The sequence below is a fragment of the Papio anubis genome, chromosome 8 (genome assembly GCF_008728515.1).
Source record: "Papio anubis isolate 15944 chromosome 8, Panubis1.0, whole genome shotgun sequence".
Classification (NCBI taxonomy): domain Eukaryota; kingdom Metazoa; phylum Chordata; class Mammalia; order Primates; family Cercopithecidae; genus Papio; species Papio anubis.
Window position 1 is genome coordinate 133,435,937 of NC_044983.1, and position 17,001 is coordinate 133,452,937.

Here is a 17,001-nt window from a genome sequence, read left to right on the forward strand (position 1 = left end):
ATTTTTGCTCCAACCAGTTTGCTGTTTTTATTGGCTTTGTACTCTTGGCTATTTCTTGCAATGTGAAGTCTCTCTCATATGTTCTACTACCTCGTAGGGACTTTGAGTTTTAAATTTACTTCTTCCTTAAATCAACTCCTGTCTTCTACTAAAGGCAATCTGTTCCCACTCTGAGTTAACCTCACTCTTTTTCTTACCCCCTTGGAAGTCCTGAGGGGTTTCCTGTGATTGTGATTATAATTTGTGAAATTGGTTTTGTTCTCTGTTAGACTGTAAGCTCCCCCAAGTCAGGGGGAGCTTCCATCCTTCCTTCTTGTGTTCTCAGCCACTGTTCTGGTGCCTTGTTCTCAGCAATGTTCAATTTTCAGATGAGCATAGCTGAGCAGCAAGAACTTGAATGATGTGGACACAAAGCTTGCAATGACTGTTTCCGTCATGGTTACTGACACGACTTGTGAATGTTTGCACTCCTCCTGCTATTATGGGTCATTCCTGTACCCTGGTGACATTTCCGTGGGTAGCCATTAGGTATGACTTGATACATTTTGAGAATATTTTTGTCTTTGGAGTTTCATAGCCATGACCTTGCATCCCAGGTTTTCTTGTGAGCTACAGTCTATAAGCAAGATACTTTTTGTTCCAAACTTCAGGTTCCTCATAGGAATACTGGAGGAGGAATATTGGAAGGATCTGTTTTGAATATCGTCCAGGTAGAATGTGACAATGAATGTAAATCACCAAGAGTCTTTGCCTGGCACACGGTTGACTTGCAAGAGCTGGTGGCTTCCTTTGTTTTCACTCTGGTATTCTGCTTATTATTGATATTTATAGAGTACCTGAAAGGAACAATAAGGTAACAGGAACAATAAGGTAAACAGCCTACTTATAGAAAGTATTTTCTTATCACTTAATATTAATGTATATCCTAGAATTAAATCGTGTTCAATTATATGGGTATAATGAATTGGAGGATGGGCCAACATTAGCAGTCCTGAGGTCTAGCATAGACTTTGCTAATCTTTGGAAGACTTCTTCCCCATTTCTGTGTCTACATTCCATTAGCAACATATGAATGTCATAATTATAATAATAATTAAATTACGGCTTTTAGAAGGAGTTGGTGCTGACTGTGTCTCCTACACGGTCCCAGGTGTTGCGCGTGTGTGATCTCATTTGTTTCCCATAAAAAATGTTAACATGAGAAACCAAATGCTCAGAGAGGTAAAATGAACTGTTCAGGGTAACGCACCATTAGTAAACTGCAAATCCGGCATTTAAAGCCTGGTCTTTCTGAGCACCTGGATTCTATCATGTGTTTTCACTTCATGCCTTTGATCCTTCTGCATGAAACACTTGTGAGTTGTTTTGCTTTTCAACTCTGCTCCCAACTCCTGACTGCTTGGAACTGGTGGCGGGTTTCTGGTTTTGCCAATCAGAAAACTTCTTTCTGCAGAAGCTCCTGTCACAGTGTGATACTGCACGACACATTTTCTGGTCTGAGCTTTTAAATTACTCGTGACATTTCAAGCTGTGCAAGTCGCTTGAAGGCCTGCCTCAACCAAGCTCATTTAATCAAGCCACACACATGCAAAGAAAATCAAATACTGCCTTGAATCCAGAGGGAAGAGGACTGACTCCTGTTGAGCATCCACTGTATGTCTGGCATCTTGTAATAATGTTTCATATTGGCTCTCTAGCAGGAACGTTCATTTTACCTGCAAGTGGTAACTCCCTGGATGACAGACCAGCAGCAGCAACTTCCCTGAGCACAACATTGACACATGGCCACTCATGCAAACTAGAACTCCATCTGGGTTGACTCATCAGATAGGAACAACAGGTCCATCAGCCCGTATGAATAAAAGCAGCAAAGGGAGATGCAGGGATGGGGAAGCACCTTTCAGTTTCCCAGCAGCTCAGCAATCTCGTATTTTTTTATATACAGTCACTCCAACTAAGCTACTTGTGTTGCTGGTTTGAGTTCCTTAAGGGGCCTCCTTCTAGGAGTACAGACATTTGCTGATGAATGTATTTGGGGTAGATATGCAAAGATAACCATAGCAGTAATGATACCCACCATTCATTGAAGCTCAGTTTTGCTATACACATTGATTTTGATTTCTACGTCAACTCCAGAAGGTAACTGAAATCTTCATTTGCAAATGACAAAAGTGAAGCTCAGAGAGTTAGTAGCTTTAAGTTGACACAAAAAGCACCATTGTAGTGTTGCTAATGCTGTTCATTTGCTTTGTTTTGTTTTAATATGAATGAGAAGAGGAGGCAGTGGGAGAAGTTATAGCCATTCCGTTCAGACTTCCAAGTTTGTGTACAAAAGGCGTACATTTTACAGAGGTCATTCTTCCCTGCAGCTTGTAAGAGCTTAATGAGCTAGCTTTATTCAATGAGGATTCTCTGAGCAATATATGTATTATTTCCTGAAGGCTCAACAGTTTGAGTTCCACCCAGCAGTGATTTTCTTGAAATTTTTCCAGATCGCCCATTTATTTCCTCTGTTTGGGTTTCAGACTTCCTTTGGTTAACAGGATAGAGCGGTGGTGGTGATGGAAGGAGGTGGAGCAGTGGTGCTGATGTGTAAAAACTGGCACTTCAAAACAAAGATTTATGGTATTTGTCCATTTACATGCTATGAATACTTCCACCAAGGCCAATTTCAAGATACCAATGTGAAGTTAAAGGAGCTGAAGGCATGCACAATCAGCATGCAGCAACTATTTTCGGGCTTCTGCGGAGGCTCCATTTAAACACAATTTGATTGGACAAATGTTTGTTAAGTGCCTACAACTCAGTATTCTCATTAATAGCTTTGATATTTGTTATGTAACTTAAATTTTCTTATTTTTTTTTAATCTAAGGGAGTTAATGATTTCTAGGGAATCCTCTAGCCCTCAGAGGAGACACAGTGTCAAAAATAAGAAAGAGATAAGAATATGGGCTTTGAAATCAGACTGTGTTGTTTGAATCCCGACTCTGCTACTTATCCTGGGAAAGTTATCTAATTCATTTTTGCTTGAATTTTCTTTTATGTAAAATGATTGAACAGTACTTAACGCAAAGAGAATTCGTATGCATTAACTAAGTGATTACATGTAAGTTGCTTTTCAGCTTCCTGTAGATAAAACCAGGACTTTTAATTAGTTCTTCCCCTGGTCAGGATATGCTGTATTGTATAGTGGTTACGAGCACACACTCACAAATCAGATTTCTTGGGCTTGAGTCTCAGCTCTCCAATTTACAAGTTGCAGGAACTTGGAAAAATAGTTTACCTTCTCTCAATCCTACATCGTTTTTCTGAATGGATATTAATATTTGTTTCCACCATACACGGCTGCTTTTGATGATTACATGAGATGATCTAGGAGTGGTGAGCATAGTGGTTGGAACATTGTCAGGTATCAAAGTGATAATTGCTCATTATTCTTTCCATTCTGAATTTTTGTGGTTTTGGTAATTCAGGGAAATCACCGGTTTGATATTTTTAAACGTTTTCTGTGGCAAGAAGAAAGAATTTTGTTTGGACTTTTAAGATTCTGCAAAAATGGCAAATGGCTTTACCCTTTGTCATTACTACTTTTTAGAAGAAATTGAAGAATAAATGCTATCTAATACTATATAGATCTCCTACCTGACTTAGGAGTCATGTGACTGCAGGAATTTGAAAAACTTTACTTCCTTACCCGTGTATGACAATGTACAATTCATAGAATTTTCATGAGAATTAAATGTGATCTCTGGTAGTGTGGATGCCACATAGTGCTAGACAAAAAGGATCGAAACATGACAGAAAATGCAATTAGTTTATAGTTGGCTGGGACACGGGGATTCGCAATTTCTGCTTTTGACCACTTACTACCCTCAAGTTTCCTGGACAGATATGAGCACAGAGAATTAAGAAAGAAGTGTTTTCCTGTCATCTGTGGCTTTAGCCCCAAACCCTGTTGCAGAATGCCAACGAGTTAGGTTCAGTCACATGAAGACAGCCCTTGTCTTCCATTAAATAACCTTGAATTACGGTATATAAAAAATATCTGCTTTATGTCTACACGAAAGTCCAACCTAGATTCTTAGATTTTAATGGCTCTTATGCAAGGCAAAGCAGAGTTTTCCATTTTCAGGGAAAAAAAAGCAGTGAGAGAAGTCAGGCTGTCTGTGTCAATTCTTCTGAATTTTCACCTACACAAAGTATGGCCCAGGAGAGTCCTGCAATCAGATCCCACAGTAAGAGGTGTATTTGGCTTCAAATAATCAAGCATATAACTTACGCTGGCTTAACTAGCACAAGATACCACAAGAAACACAGAAGTAGACAGCACAACCATGTCACCAGGGACAGTAAGGACTTAGACTTCTCTTTCTGCTCTTCCATGCATAGCAAAAGGCTTTTTAATACTCATAGCTGGAGAAAGACTGCCTTTACAACCCCTATTATATTTTTGGATATATTAACAAATTAAGAGAAGAGACAAACAGCCCAAGGGTCATGAAACAGGTTTCTCCTTTAAAAGCTTTCCTGTCTGCTTTACCTGCCAATGTGCACTTTTATTTCATTAGCCAAGTGGGGGTCATGAGATTTCTCCTAGCTGCAAGGGAGTCAGCAAAGGGTGGATATTTTCAGGTAGGTATAGTAATTCCCCTGAGAAAACCTGGCTTTGCTTTGTAAGGAAAGAGGAGTTTATGGATAGTCAGCCAGCAATTCACAGCCTGAGCCACATAGAACCTTCCGGGTCAGCAAGGAGAATGCGGGTAGAGAAATTGCAGAGGATCATCACAGTAAACATTGGTGGAATCTGAATGAGTTATTATATTGTGACTATATCAAAGTATCCAGATGAGTTCTGCTGAAATATTAGAGTGGACTTTCCTTGGAAAAGTATTTCGATAATTGCCATTGAAGCCAATAAAATGCAACAGAATGGTTCGTAGTCCTACAGTGGTGAGTACATACTGTCAACCTGTTAGTGTGTACTGTATAGTAAAAATATATTAGTCATTTCATTGGTTTTTTGTTTCTTATCTTTTGGAACACCAAGGCCTCTTTTATTGGCAGGACTTTGCAGACCTTCCTGCCAGGGCAGAGTTTCACCTCCGCATCACAGTGTCTTCCACCGTCAGGTGGGGGCCAGCTATGTGAGGCTGGGATTCCAGATGGCGCCAGGTGTCCTGCTGGCAAAGAGACTGGGAAGAGTAGTGTGACAGCTCATTAGGTGAGGTCTAGGCAAATGGCAGTTCTTTATAAAGATGGAGGTAGGGCAGGTTATGTTTATTATACCTGGCCATACGAGAAAATATTTCACCTCTCTAGTTATTTATAAATCCTCATGCAGTTTCCCCATAGCTGACTATCATTAGATTGTGGAGCATTAGCTTTTTTAAAGGAGAGAAATCCACTGACTGCATTATTGCTGATTCTGTCATGGTGTCCCACTGTTAGGACAAGACCGAGGACAGGATTGCCAGTATTTAATCAGGCTTTTCAGAACTCACTGGAAAAAACCCTACAGTATCAAGCAATCTGGAGTTAGCTTTGACTCTAAATTGACTCAGCCTTTTGGGGAACAACATAGCACAGGAGAGGGTCTCCTCCCCTAGCCAGACCAGAGGAAGCTTAGCTCATGTCCTGAATCCTCTGCCAGCTTGCCCTTAAGTAGGCACCACGCTTCTCAGGTGTGGGCAGAGGAGCTGTTTTGAGTTTCCACTAACACTGCTGATAGAAATGTGTACATGCTTTATGGGAAGTTGTGATCATGGCTACCATTTACAGAGTCTCTGCCATATACAATGTTTTAACTGTCCTTTAAAAACAAAGTTCCCCTGCATGTTCATATTACAATGTATACTTTAAACATAAGGGAACTGAGCCTCTGCAAGTTTTGAATCCTTGGGAATTTGAATCCATGTCTGCCTGTCTCCAGTGGTTCCCTCCTGAGGCTCATGTAGACAAGACCGGTTGTGAGAGAGTCATGCTCACACTTTCCAATGACCTTTGTTGGCAGTCACAGCATGTGCGATTCTCTTGTAATTCCTGAGGTGCAAGCAAGGACACTTCACTCCTCTTCACAGGGACCTCAACACCTGGGTGAACAGACAGACAGAGGGGAGTCATTCCATTATCATGTGACAAGTGTGATGCTGGGGGCCTAAGGTGCCTTCATAAAGCCATCTTCATCATCATCATTTTTATTATACCTATTATTAAAAAGCACTCATTTAGACTCAATACTTGCCAAGCATGATATGCACTTTGCATATTACAAATCATTTAATCCTCGTAATGGCACTATGAGGAACATTACTGTCATTACCATCCCCATTTATACATGAGGACCTTGAGCACAGGGACACTGTGAGAGTGATTTATTCAAGGTCACACAGTCAGAAACGGGCAGATTTTCAGAGCTTACCCTCTTAATCAAAATGTTATATTGCTTCACAAGACTCAAAGATAATTTTCGCCCAGCCGTGTAGGCACACCCATATCATAGCCGACTATTTACATCTTGAGTGCACTGTTTGGTGTAATCATATACTGTATCCCGCAGGCATCCCTGAAATGTGACCCACCAAAAGCATCATGCCTTCTCCCAGCTTCATCCCAACTGTGATGCCGGAGGGTAGACTGGGATCATGGAGGTGGGAGGCTGTGTCTCACACATGTCTTAGGGAATAGCAATGAAGACATTGTACCTTTAATGGAATATGGGGTTGAGCATCGTGCTGTGCTTGCCATGGATGCTCCCGTTCCTGCCTCACAATAAGTCTGCAAGGCTGGCACCAGCATGGCTTTCCTCGCCCAGGAGGAAAGAGAGGCTCAGGGAGGGAAAGTTACTAGCTTTAAGTTTTCCAACCTGGCTTTGGGAACCTAGGTGTTCAGATTCCAGAGTATTGGTGTTTGATTTTTCATGATAATGATGTGTATTTTAGGTCATGTCAGATGCCCCTGAGTCAGAGCAGTTGTTTCGTGCTATACTGATCTGAAAAATGATTTCGACAAAATGTCACAGATTTCTGTATTCCCATTATAGAATATTACCCCTCATTTTACAAAAATTGCATGTGGATTCTTTATCACGCACAGAATTGTGTATTAGGATTGGATTGTAGAAAACCACTGTTTGGGGGAATCTTTGTTTTTAGAATTTTCACTTATTCATTCCTTCACCTGGCATTTATTGAATGCGAACCATGTCAGCCTCTGTTAGTTTCTGGGGATACAGAGATGAATGGGGCCTGGCTGGTCTCCTTCAGTGGCTGGTGGTAATGGATATTTCTCTAATCAACTGAGAACAGATGTTCATTAGGTGCTTTTCTCTGTTTGGCACAGCTGTGAGACCTCTAAGGAATACAAAAGAAGTAAATAGTAGCATTCCTATTCTCAAGTTGCTTTTGAGAAACCAGAATGAAATACATGAAACGAGAGGTGTTACTAGAAAATTAGTAATCAGAGCGAGAATCCACTTAGGCTCCTGTAAAAACAGTGATGAGGAAATTGAGGTGAGCTTATAACGTTAAAGCACCTGGCTTTGCCTTCCCTAAAATAAGCTGGGTGCTAGCCAAATGGCCCTGCATTTTAATCCCTAAACTATTCATTGCCTAGCTATGTGACTGTGGGCAAATCGCCTAACTTCTCTGAGTCACAAAGTGTGTGTTGTTGACATGAGAATATTTATTCTCCTCTATTGGTTTTGTCATGAGGAGGAAGTTTGAAAACCTGTATTCATTAGTTTACAATTACTGCTGTGACATAGTGCCATAACCTAAGTGGCTTAAAACAACATAACATTATTATCTTAGAATTCCGCAGGTTAGAATTCTGAAATGTGGGCTAAAGTCAGTATTCTTGCATGATTGTATTACTGTATGGAGGCTCTAGAGTCTGTTTCTTTATCTTTTCCAGTTTATAGAGGCTGCCTGCATCCCTTGGCTGGTGATCAGCGATGGCTGGTCAAGTCTTTCTCACATTGCACTACTCTGTCCCTCTCTCTCTGTCTCTTGCCTCCTTCTTTCTCTTATAAGGAAAAGACTCTTGTGTTGCATTGAGTATACCCATGAAGTTTAGAATAATATCCAGATTTCAAGGCCAGCTGATTAACAGCCTTAATTTCATCTGCAACCTTAATTCTCTTTTGCCCAACATATTTACAGGTTCTGAAAATTAGGAGGTATATGTCAGGGGTTGGGGCATATTATTATGCTTACCACATTATCCAAAGGGCATAGTTTAGTGCCAGTCATACAGATGGAAATCAATAAAGGGTGACTATTTTTGTTACTGTTTCCCAGAAGGAGTCCAGTGCAAATCTAGGCTACCGAAACACATCAGCATACTGTCTGAAGTTTTCCACCTCCTAGCTTCTTTCCCCATTCTGAGGAAACTCATGGCCCATCTTCTTTTGCCATTTGATCATTCTGCAGCAATTTAAGTGAACTGCTCCCTTCTTTATGATAACTTCTTTGACCCCAGGTGGAAGGAGATGGCTCTAAGATGGTTAAAAGATACTTGGAGGCCGGGTGTAGTGGCTCACGTCTGTAATCCTAGCACTTTGGGAGGCCAAGACGGGGAGATCACCTGAGGTCAGGAGTTCAAGACCAGTCTGACCAACATGGTGAAACCCCATCTCTACTAAAAATACAAAAATTAGCCTGGTGTGGTGACACATGCTTGTTATCCTAGTCACTTGGGAGGCTGAAGCAGGAGAATTGCTTGAACCTGGGAGGTGGAGGTTGCAGTGAGCCAAGATTGCGCCACTGCACTCCAGCCTGAGTGACAGAGCAATACTCTGTCTCAAACAAAACAAAACCAAAAAAACCCAAAAAAACAAAAAAACCAAAAAACTTGTAGGTTTACTTACTGAGTCTGTGAACTTGCACCAATCTTTATCACTAAATGTAAATTTTCCCATCTTTAAGAGAGAAATCATGGTAAGTACATTAAAGACATCCTATGGGGATCAAACAGTATCATGCATGTCATACATGAGTATGTGGTTTATGGATTTATGACCTGATAGAAATTTCCCATGAGATAAAAGGGAATTACTAAAGCAGTTTTAGCATTCTGTTTAATCCGGACAGAGCCTGAATGGGTCAACCTAATTGAAACATAAACGTTCACCCTATTCCTATAAAGCATCTGAAGTTCAACATAATTAACTTATTGAAGTAAGATTCAGTAGCATCAAGTGCTTTTAAGAAACAATTCGAGAGCACTTTGGAATCATCTATAAAAGGGACTTAGCTGCACAACAAAATGTGCCTCCTATGAGGTGTATCAGGGAAAAGGAGACACCCATCTCTGGAATTGGAATCCTGGTTGCCCTTTGCTAGCTCTGTGGCTTTGGATAACTGGTTAGATCTTTCCAATGGCTCAATGCCTTCCTTGGTTTACCCTTGAGCTGCTGCTTGCTTTCACAAAGGATTCATGGGGGATCAACCAAGATTGCATACATGGAAGTTGCTAGTACAGGTCCTGCCACAGAAATGCTCAATAAATCTTGAGCATAGCTGTAACCACGGCAAGTGCAGTGGGATGGGAGAGGGATGCATAGCCCCTGGCAATGACTGACACATCGTATTAATATGTTCAGAGAAGGCGCCGTTACAATGTGACAGTTGGTGGCCGTGCTGATGGGATTTGTGTCCCTTTCCTTCTTCATGAAATTACTGAAATACATAGATCTTTTATTAAAGAAACACTAAAAGTAACATCTTGCATTTGTGTCAGTCAGGGTTTGCCAATTATTGGCCCTTGAGGATTGAGCCTGCAAATGTGTTTTATCTTGTTGACACAGTGCTTTATTGCTAACGTGGCCATGGCTACCGCTGCTAATTGTTTTTGCTGTTGCTGATGTTGCTGTTGTCATTGCCATTGATTTGTGAACCAATATTTAGCATTTTAAAGATGTTTTATTACAAAATTAAATTTCTGTCTTCCCCTGAAAAACTGAAAGATCTCCCAACATGCAGTCAACATTTCTGCAGGGTCGTAATAAGCCACTGCTAAGTAGCAGCTGCTCCTGTGGCCAAGGCGGCCACCGCTGCCCTCACACAGAGGCAAGTGTCATGATCATTTGTAAATGTGCTTCCACTGGGATTTTCTAATGGTAGTTGATTATTTTTGGACCCGTATATCCATCAAAAGCAGAAAATAAAAAGATAGATTAGGTGGAACCCAAGGTTTTCTTACAATTTCATTTTTGTAGTTTGCCTGGCCCCTGCAGGCATTTGTGTTTTCTCCAGTTGGTATGGAGCCTCATCCTTTCCAATAGATCCATCACTGTGATTTGCCTGTTGAACAGGACAGATGCCTTTTATGTTTTTCAGTTAAATGTTTTATTTTGAATTAGTTGTAGCATCACATGCAGTTTTAAGAAGTAGTACAGAGACATCTCATATAATGTTTATCTAGTTTCCTTAATGGTAGTATCTTGTAATGCTGTGGTGCAATTTCACAGTCAGGATATTGATATGGACAGTCAGGGTACAAATTATTTTCATCACCACATGGATCTCACATTTTATGTTGCTCCACACCCACTCGTCTCCCACTCCCATCCTCTCTCCAACCCCTGGAGCCACTAATCTGTATTCTATTTTTATAATTTTGCAACTTTAAACATGCCATATAAATGGAAATATACACCTTTTTCAAATTAGCTTCTTTTGCTGAGCATAACTGTCTGGAGCTCCATCCAGACTGTCTGTGGATGAATTGTTCATTCTTATTTATTGCAGAGTAGTTTCCACAGTTTATTCATTTACTAAAGGACATCTGGGTTGTTTCAGTTTTAAGTATTGTGGATAAAGCTTCTCTCAACATTTTGAACAAGTTCTTACATAAATAAGTTTTCATTTCTCTAAGAGAAATGCCTAGGAGGGCAGTTGTTGGGTTGTTTGACAGTTGTATGTTTAATTTTTAAAGAAGCTAGCTAACATTTTCCAGAGTGGCTGTTCCATTTTACATTTCCACCAGCAATGTGTGAGTGATCCAATTTGCCTGCATAATTGCCAGTATCTGGTGTTGTCAATGTTTTTTATTTTAGTCATTTTGATGAGTGCGTTGTAGCATCTAATTGCGGTTTTAATTAGTATTTTGTCTGATGATGTTGAATATCTTTTTTAAACATTTATTTTATCGTATATATTTGAAGTATACAACATGATGTTTTGATAAAAAATATGCAGTGAAATGATCATTATATGTGAGCAAAGTAGCACATCTACTGTCTTCCAAAGTGGCCTTCTTTTTTTATTTTAAACTTTTCCGTAGTAAGTACATCTAAAATCTGTTCTCTTAGCAAATTTTCAGTATATAATACAATATTATTAACTATAATCCTCTGGCTGTACATTAGATCTCTAAACTTATTTATACTATAGAACTGCAAGTTTATACTCTTTGACCTACGTTTCCCCAATTCTTCTTTCCCCTCTCCATTCTTGGTAACTATCATCCTATTCTCTCTTTCTATGTGTTTGACTTCCTTTTTTTAAAAAAGTTCTACGTGTAAGTGAGATCTTGTATATATATATTTTCTGTATCTGGCTTATTTCATTTAAGCATAATGTTCTTCAGTTTCATCCATGTTATTGAAAATGGCAGTAGCTTCTTTTTTTTGAGGCTGAATAACATTCTATTGTTTGTGTGTGTGTGTATGTGTGTGTGTACATTGATATGTATTCCACAGTTTATCCACTGATTCATTGCTGGGCGCTTAGGTTGTTTCTGTATCCGGGCTATTGTGACAAATGCCGCAATGAAGGTGGAGGTGCAGATCTCTCCACGAGGTGCTGACTTTGATGTCTTGTTGGTGTACACAAGCAGAGGGGTTTCTGGGTCATATGGAAGTTTTATTTTTAGTTTTTTGAGGAACCTCCATGTTATTTTTCATAATGGCTGTACCAATTTACATTCCCACCAGAAAAGAATACAAGGGTTTTCTTTTCTCCACATTCTCACCAACACTGGTTATTTCTTGTCTTTTTCATGGTAACTGTCCTGAAATATATGAGGTGATATGTTGTGGTTTTGATTTGTGTTTCCCTGATGATTAGTAACATTGGGTACTTTTTCACAAATGTGTTGGTAATTTCAATGTTTTCTTTGGAAAAATGTGTATTCAGGTCCTTTGTCCTTTAAATTGGATTATTATTATTATTATGACTGCTATTGAGTTGCATGATTTTCTTACACATTTTGAACACTAATCCCTTATCAGACATACTGTTTGCAAATATTTTCGTTCTTTTGTAAGTGGCCATTTTACCTTGTTCATTTTTCTTGTTTCTCAAGATTGTGTTATAGCTGTTTAACATCTTTTGTGGTTCCATACATATTTTAGAACTATTTTCTCTATTTGTATAAAAAACGCCCTTGGGATTTTTTTTTTTTTTTGAGGTGAGGTCTCCACCTGACACCCAGGCTGGAGTACAGTGTTGTGATTTCAGCCCACCTCCTCTTCAACCTCCTGTGCTCAAGTGATTTTCCCTACCTCAACCCTTCCAGTAACTGAGACTACAGACTACAGGTATATGCCACCACACCCGGCTAATTTATTTATTTATTTTCTGTAGGGATGGCATCTCCATATATTGCCTAGGCCGGGCTCAAGAAATCCTCCAGCCTTGGCCTCCGAAAGGGCTGGGATTAGAGGCATGAGCCACCACACCTGACCTGGCATTTTAATAGAGACTGCACTGATACTCTGTTTTGCTTCGGGTGTATGAACATTTGAACATCTTTTCATGAGCTTATTTGCCCTCTGTGTGTTCCCTTTGGTGAAATTTTTCTTGTGTTTGACCACTTTTTAATTGGTGTGTTTGTTTTTACTACTCAGTTCCAAGAGTCCTTTATATATCCTAGGCAATAGTCCTTTGTCAGATAGTCAATTCTCAATAGTTACAGTAGTATGTTCTGTAAAGTCACCATGAATACTGAATTAGCAAATGCTGAACCGCTGTTCCTGGGGGAAATACAGGGTTAGGTTCCTGTGAGCCTCTGGTCACATTTCTGCCAGACTTACCAATACATAATCTTGTTTTATGTGTTTCTGTTTAAAGATACCTCACAGTTAATATGTACTGTTGATTCATTACCATTGATCTCAGTCAGCAGCACTAGAACTCATAGCTGAGTAAAGCTCATCTAATAACACACATCCTTTCTCCATGGGGCACATCACAGCATTCCTGCCCTTAGGAACACTAGACAGCCCTTTAGTACTATGCCTGGGGTCTATCTCAAACAGTGGAATCACCAACAAAAAGCACAGAGTAGAAAAATATGTGGGACTAAATAAATTGCAAAAGGGATCCTTGTTTGTAGTATTGCTTAACCTCAGTTGGGCACCTGAGTGTCAGAAGATTCCAACTTTTTACCACTGTGTTCGTGTCTGTGAATGACCACAAAGGTGCTGTGAGTGTTGCATTTGGGGCTAAAACATATTTTATCAAGTAAACAAATTCCCAAATACAGAATTCACAGATACTGAGGGCCACTGCATGTGATTTGCAACTATTTTTTCCCACATTGTAGCTTGTATCTTAACAGGGTCTTTTATAGCACAAAACTGTTTAGTTTTAATGAATTAAAATTTATCTGCGGGGTTCAGTGGCTCACACCTGTAATCCCAGTACTTTGGGGGGCCGAGGTGGGAGAATCACTTGAGACCAGGAGTTTGATGCCAGCCTGGGTAACATAGCAAGACCTCATCTCTCAAAATAAACAAGCAAACAAACAAACAAAATATATGTTTTTCTTTTATGATTCATGTTTTCTGTACCAAGTCTAAAAACTCTTTGCTTAATTCTATATTTAGAATATGTTTTAGGCCAGATGTGGTGGCTCACACCTGTAATTCCAGCACTTTGGAAGGCCAAGGCAGGTGGATTGCCTGAGGTCAGGAGTTCGAGACCAGCCTGGCTAACATGGTGAAACCCCGTCTCTACTAAAAATAAAAAAATTAGCTGGGCATGGTGGTGGGTACCTGTGATCCCAGCTACTTGGGAGGCTGAGGCAGGAGAATCACTTGAACCGGGGAGGTGGAGGTTGCAGTGAGTCGAGATCACACCATTGCACTCCAGCCTGGGCAACAAAGTGAGACTCTGCCTCAAAGAAAGAAAAAAGGAATAATTTTAAAACTTTTCTCTGTTTCCTAATAGTTTTATAGTTTCATATTTTTCATTTACATCCACAATCTACATTATTAATAGTTTCTTTATAAGATATGAAATTAAAGTTGAGGTTTGTGTGTTTGGTTGTGGCTGTTATCTTGTCTATGGATAGCCAATTGCTTCAGGACAACTTATTTTAAAAGGTGATCTCTGCTCCATTGAATTGCTTTTGCACCTTTGTGAAAAATCACATGGGCATACGTATGCCCTCATTACTGCGGGGTGCTGGGTGCAGGTCCAGGCTCCCCACATGGTCTCCACTTAAACTGAACAGGTGGGGTTCTCTTCACCATCTGTTAGGGATGGAAGCCTGGCTCCCTGCTGAAGTCCTTCTCTTGGCAGGTTGGGTGGGGATGCAGTGTTTTCATGCAGTCTGGGGATGGCGGGTGTCTAGACTTCCCACTTTGCCTTTGCTGGTGTGGGTGGAGGTGGGCCCACAGTATTTTCTGTTTTTTGGCTGGAGTAGACAGCTGTTGCCTGAAAGTTTTCTGTCTTGCTAGGCTGTTCTCTTCCTGGTCCTTCGGCTGGAGGGAGAGGACTTTCTTTGGATAATTTTCTTGTTCGTGGCTATTAGCTTTTCTGGCTTCTTGGCTTCTCCAGTATCCAGTCTGGATATATGAGGCAACAGAAAATGCAGAAGCCTCACCAGCATGTCTCTCCTTGGGTCCTGAGGTCCCCAACCTGTCTGCTTTCTTCTCCACCTTGAAGAATCTGCATTTGCTTGTTTTCTATATACTGTTAGAGTTTTTGTTGTGCTTAGTGCGAAAAATAGGGTAAAGTATGTCTCTCTACTTCACCTTTCTGGAAACAGAAGTCATGGCAGGTACTTTTTAAAAATATTCATTTTGGCTGGGCATGGTGGCTCACGCCTGTAATCCCAGCACTTTGGGAGGCTGAGGCAGGTGGATCATGAGGTTAGAAGTTCAAGACCAGCCTGACCAACATGGTGAAACCCATCTCTACTAAAAATACAAAAATTAGCCAGGCATGGTGGTGCGCGCCTGTAGTCCCAGCTACATGGGAGGCTGAGGCAGAAGAATTGCTTGAACCCAGGAGGTGGATGTTGTAGTAAGCTGAGATTGTACCACTGTATACCTGCCTGGGCTACACAGCAAGACGCCATCTCAATATATATATATATATATTCATTTTACAGATACAGAAACAAGTTCAGAGAAGTTATGTGATGTACTTAAAGTCATGCAGCTGGAAATGTGTCACTCATGCTGCAGCTATGAATTCAGTGCTAGTGCCCTTTTCTCTTCATTTTTGCTCATCATTTATACATTAAAAACAAGCAGGAGACTGCCAAGGAAACATTCTATGAGTGTATGTGCAGTGCAAGGACGTCAATAGCAGGGTGCTTGCCCAGCTATGAGCTCAATGAGCCACGGGAGACTGATGGTTCATGGTCCATTTTCCTTATATTTCGCTTTGGTTTATTCACATTTCAGTTCACAATGGGTTTCAAATCAGTAAAAGAAGAGAACAGTGATGATGCCAGGAATGTCCTCAAGTGCTTACAAGCAAAAAGTCATTAATTGCAAAGCACAGAACTTCAAAAGATGCTTCTGTACTTGGGGCGAAAGAGGGCACATTAGAGAGTTAACGGATAGCAGGAGAAGCTGCACATTGTCCTGAAATGGTGGAATTTGAAAATGGGAGTGCTATGTTAAAATTAAGGAAGATGAAATACACAGGGAAAAGTGCATTTGGCAATACCCCCAAGAAGAATAACACAGCGGCTGTGTTACTAAAAGAAGTGGTTTTTGTGTTGCAACATGATAGAAACTCAGTTTATAGATGGATTATCCACCGTGCATAAATAACCTACTTTCCTATAACGATAACCTTTCTTGACTACGTAAAACCCACACCCCTTAATGAAACTGTGTCTCATGACCCATCTCTTTCTTTTCTCTATTCCAATCACCTCCAACCTTGTTCAGTCTTGTGTGATCTCAAGTGAACTTAACTTCCTGTCTCCAACACTGCCCCGTTGCTTCCCTCTCCAGCTCTGCTGATAAAATGCGTTTCTCTTTGATGCCAGATGATTGTGCATGCTGCCAAGAAACTTCCCTGATTTCCTGTGGCTTTCAGGACTCATTCTAGGTATTTTTAGAAGTCAACGTTAAGAAGCCTGATCTTCAGCATCCTCTCCTCTTCTCTTTTCTTAGGTATTACCAGATCCGAGTGACCTTGAAGGTGTCCTCAAGGATCCCCCACAGACTGAGTGCCTCCATCGCTGGGCAGACAGGTGAGCAGAAGAATGGCAATGGGGCGCTTGCCCCTAATGGCGAACCTCCCTTTGTCCCTGCTCGCCAGGGCACAGCCGAGCGCAAGGCGTGTAGACGCACTCAGCCAATCTGTGGTGAATGTTGGATGAGCAAATTTTGGAAATGGAAACCAACAGTTGGAGGTGTCCATATGTGTACATTGTGGCAAGGGGAACCTGGCTTAAGACAAATATACTTTCCCAGGAACAGCCAGTATTTAGAGATAAACTGGCTGTGGGAGGTTGGTTAAAGTCAAGTCAGGGAGGACGTCGGTGGGAAATGACATCCAGCAAGTGGGTAAAGAGAAACCTGTTAAAGGGAACCTGGGAATCAACTAGGTACAGAGGACAGAGTGAGTAGGCGGTGTTGCTGGCACTTTCCATACACAGTGAGGGGACAAAGAGCAGTGGTCCCAGCTTGAGGAGAAGGATTGCCAAGGACAACTCGGATCCTGATCTTGAGAAGGCTGGAGTACAAAGTTGGTAACCAGGGCTCTGAGCAGGTAGTTTACCACAGAGTATTGAGTCAGAAAAAGAGA

The 17,001-nt window shown here is 40.8% G+C and overlaps 1 protein-coding gene across 1 annotated transcript in view; it reads left to right on the top strand.

Annotated features, from left to right (window-relative positions):
* The first annotated feature begins 435 nt into the window (after positions 1–435).
* LOC116276313 (protein FAM135B-like) overlaps positions 436–17,001 on the top strand; it is a 77,271-nt gene continuing 60,705 nt past the window's right edge. Inside the window, exons 1-2 of the mRNA XM_031669320.1 lie at positions 436–513; positions 16,300–16,444. Of these exons, the coding sequence (XP_031525180.1) occupies positions 436–513; positions 16,300–16,444 (223 nt within the window). The remainder of the gene's footprint in view (positions 514–16,299; positions 16,445–17,001) is intronic.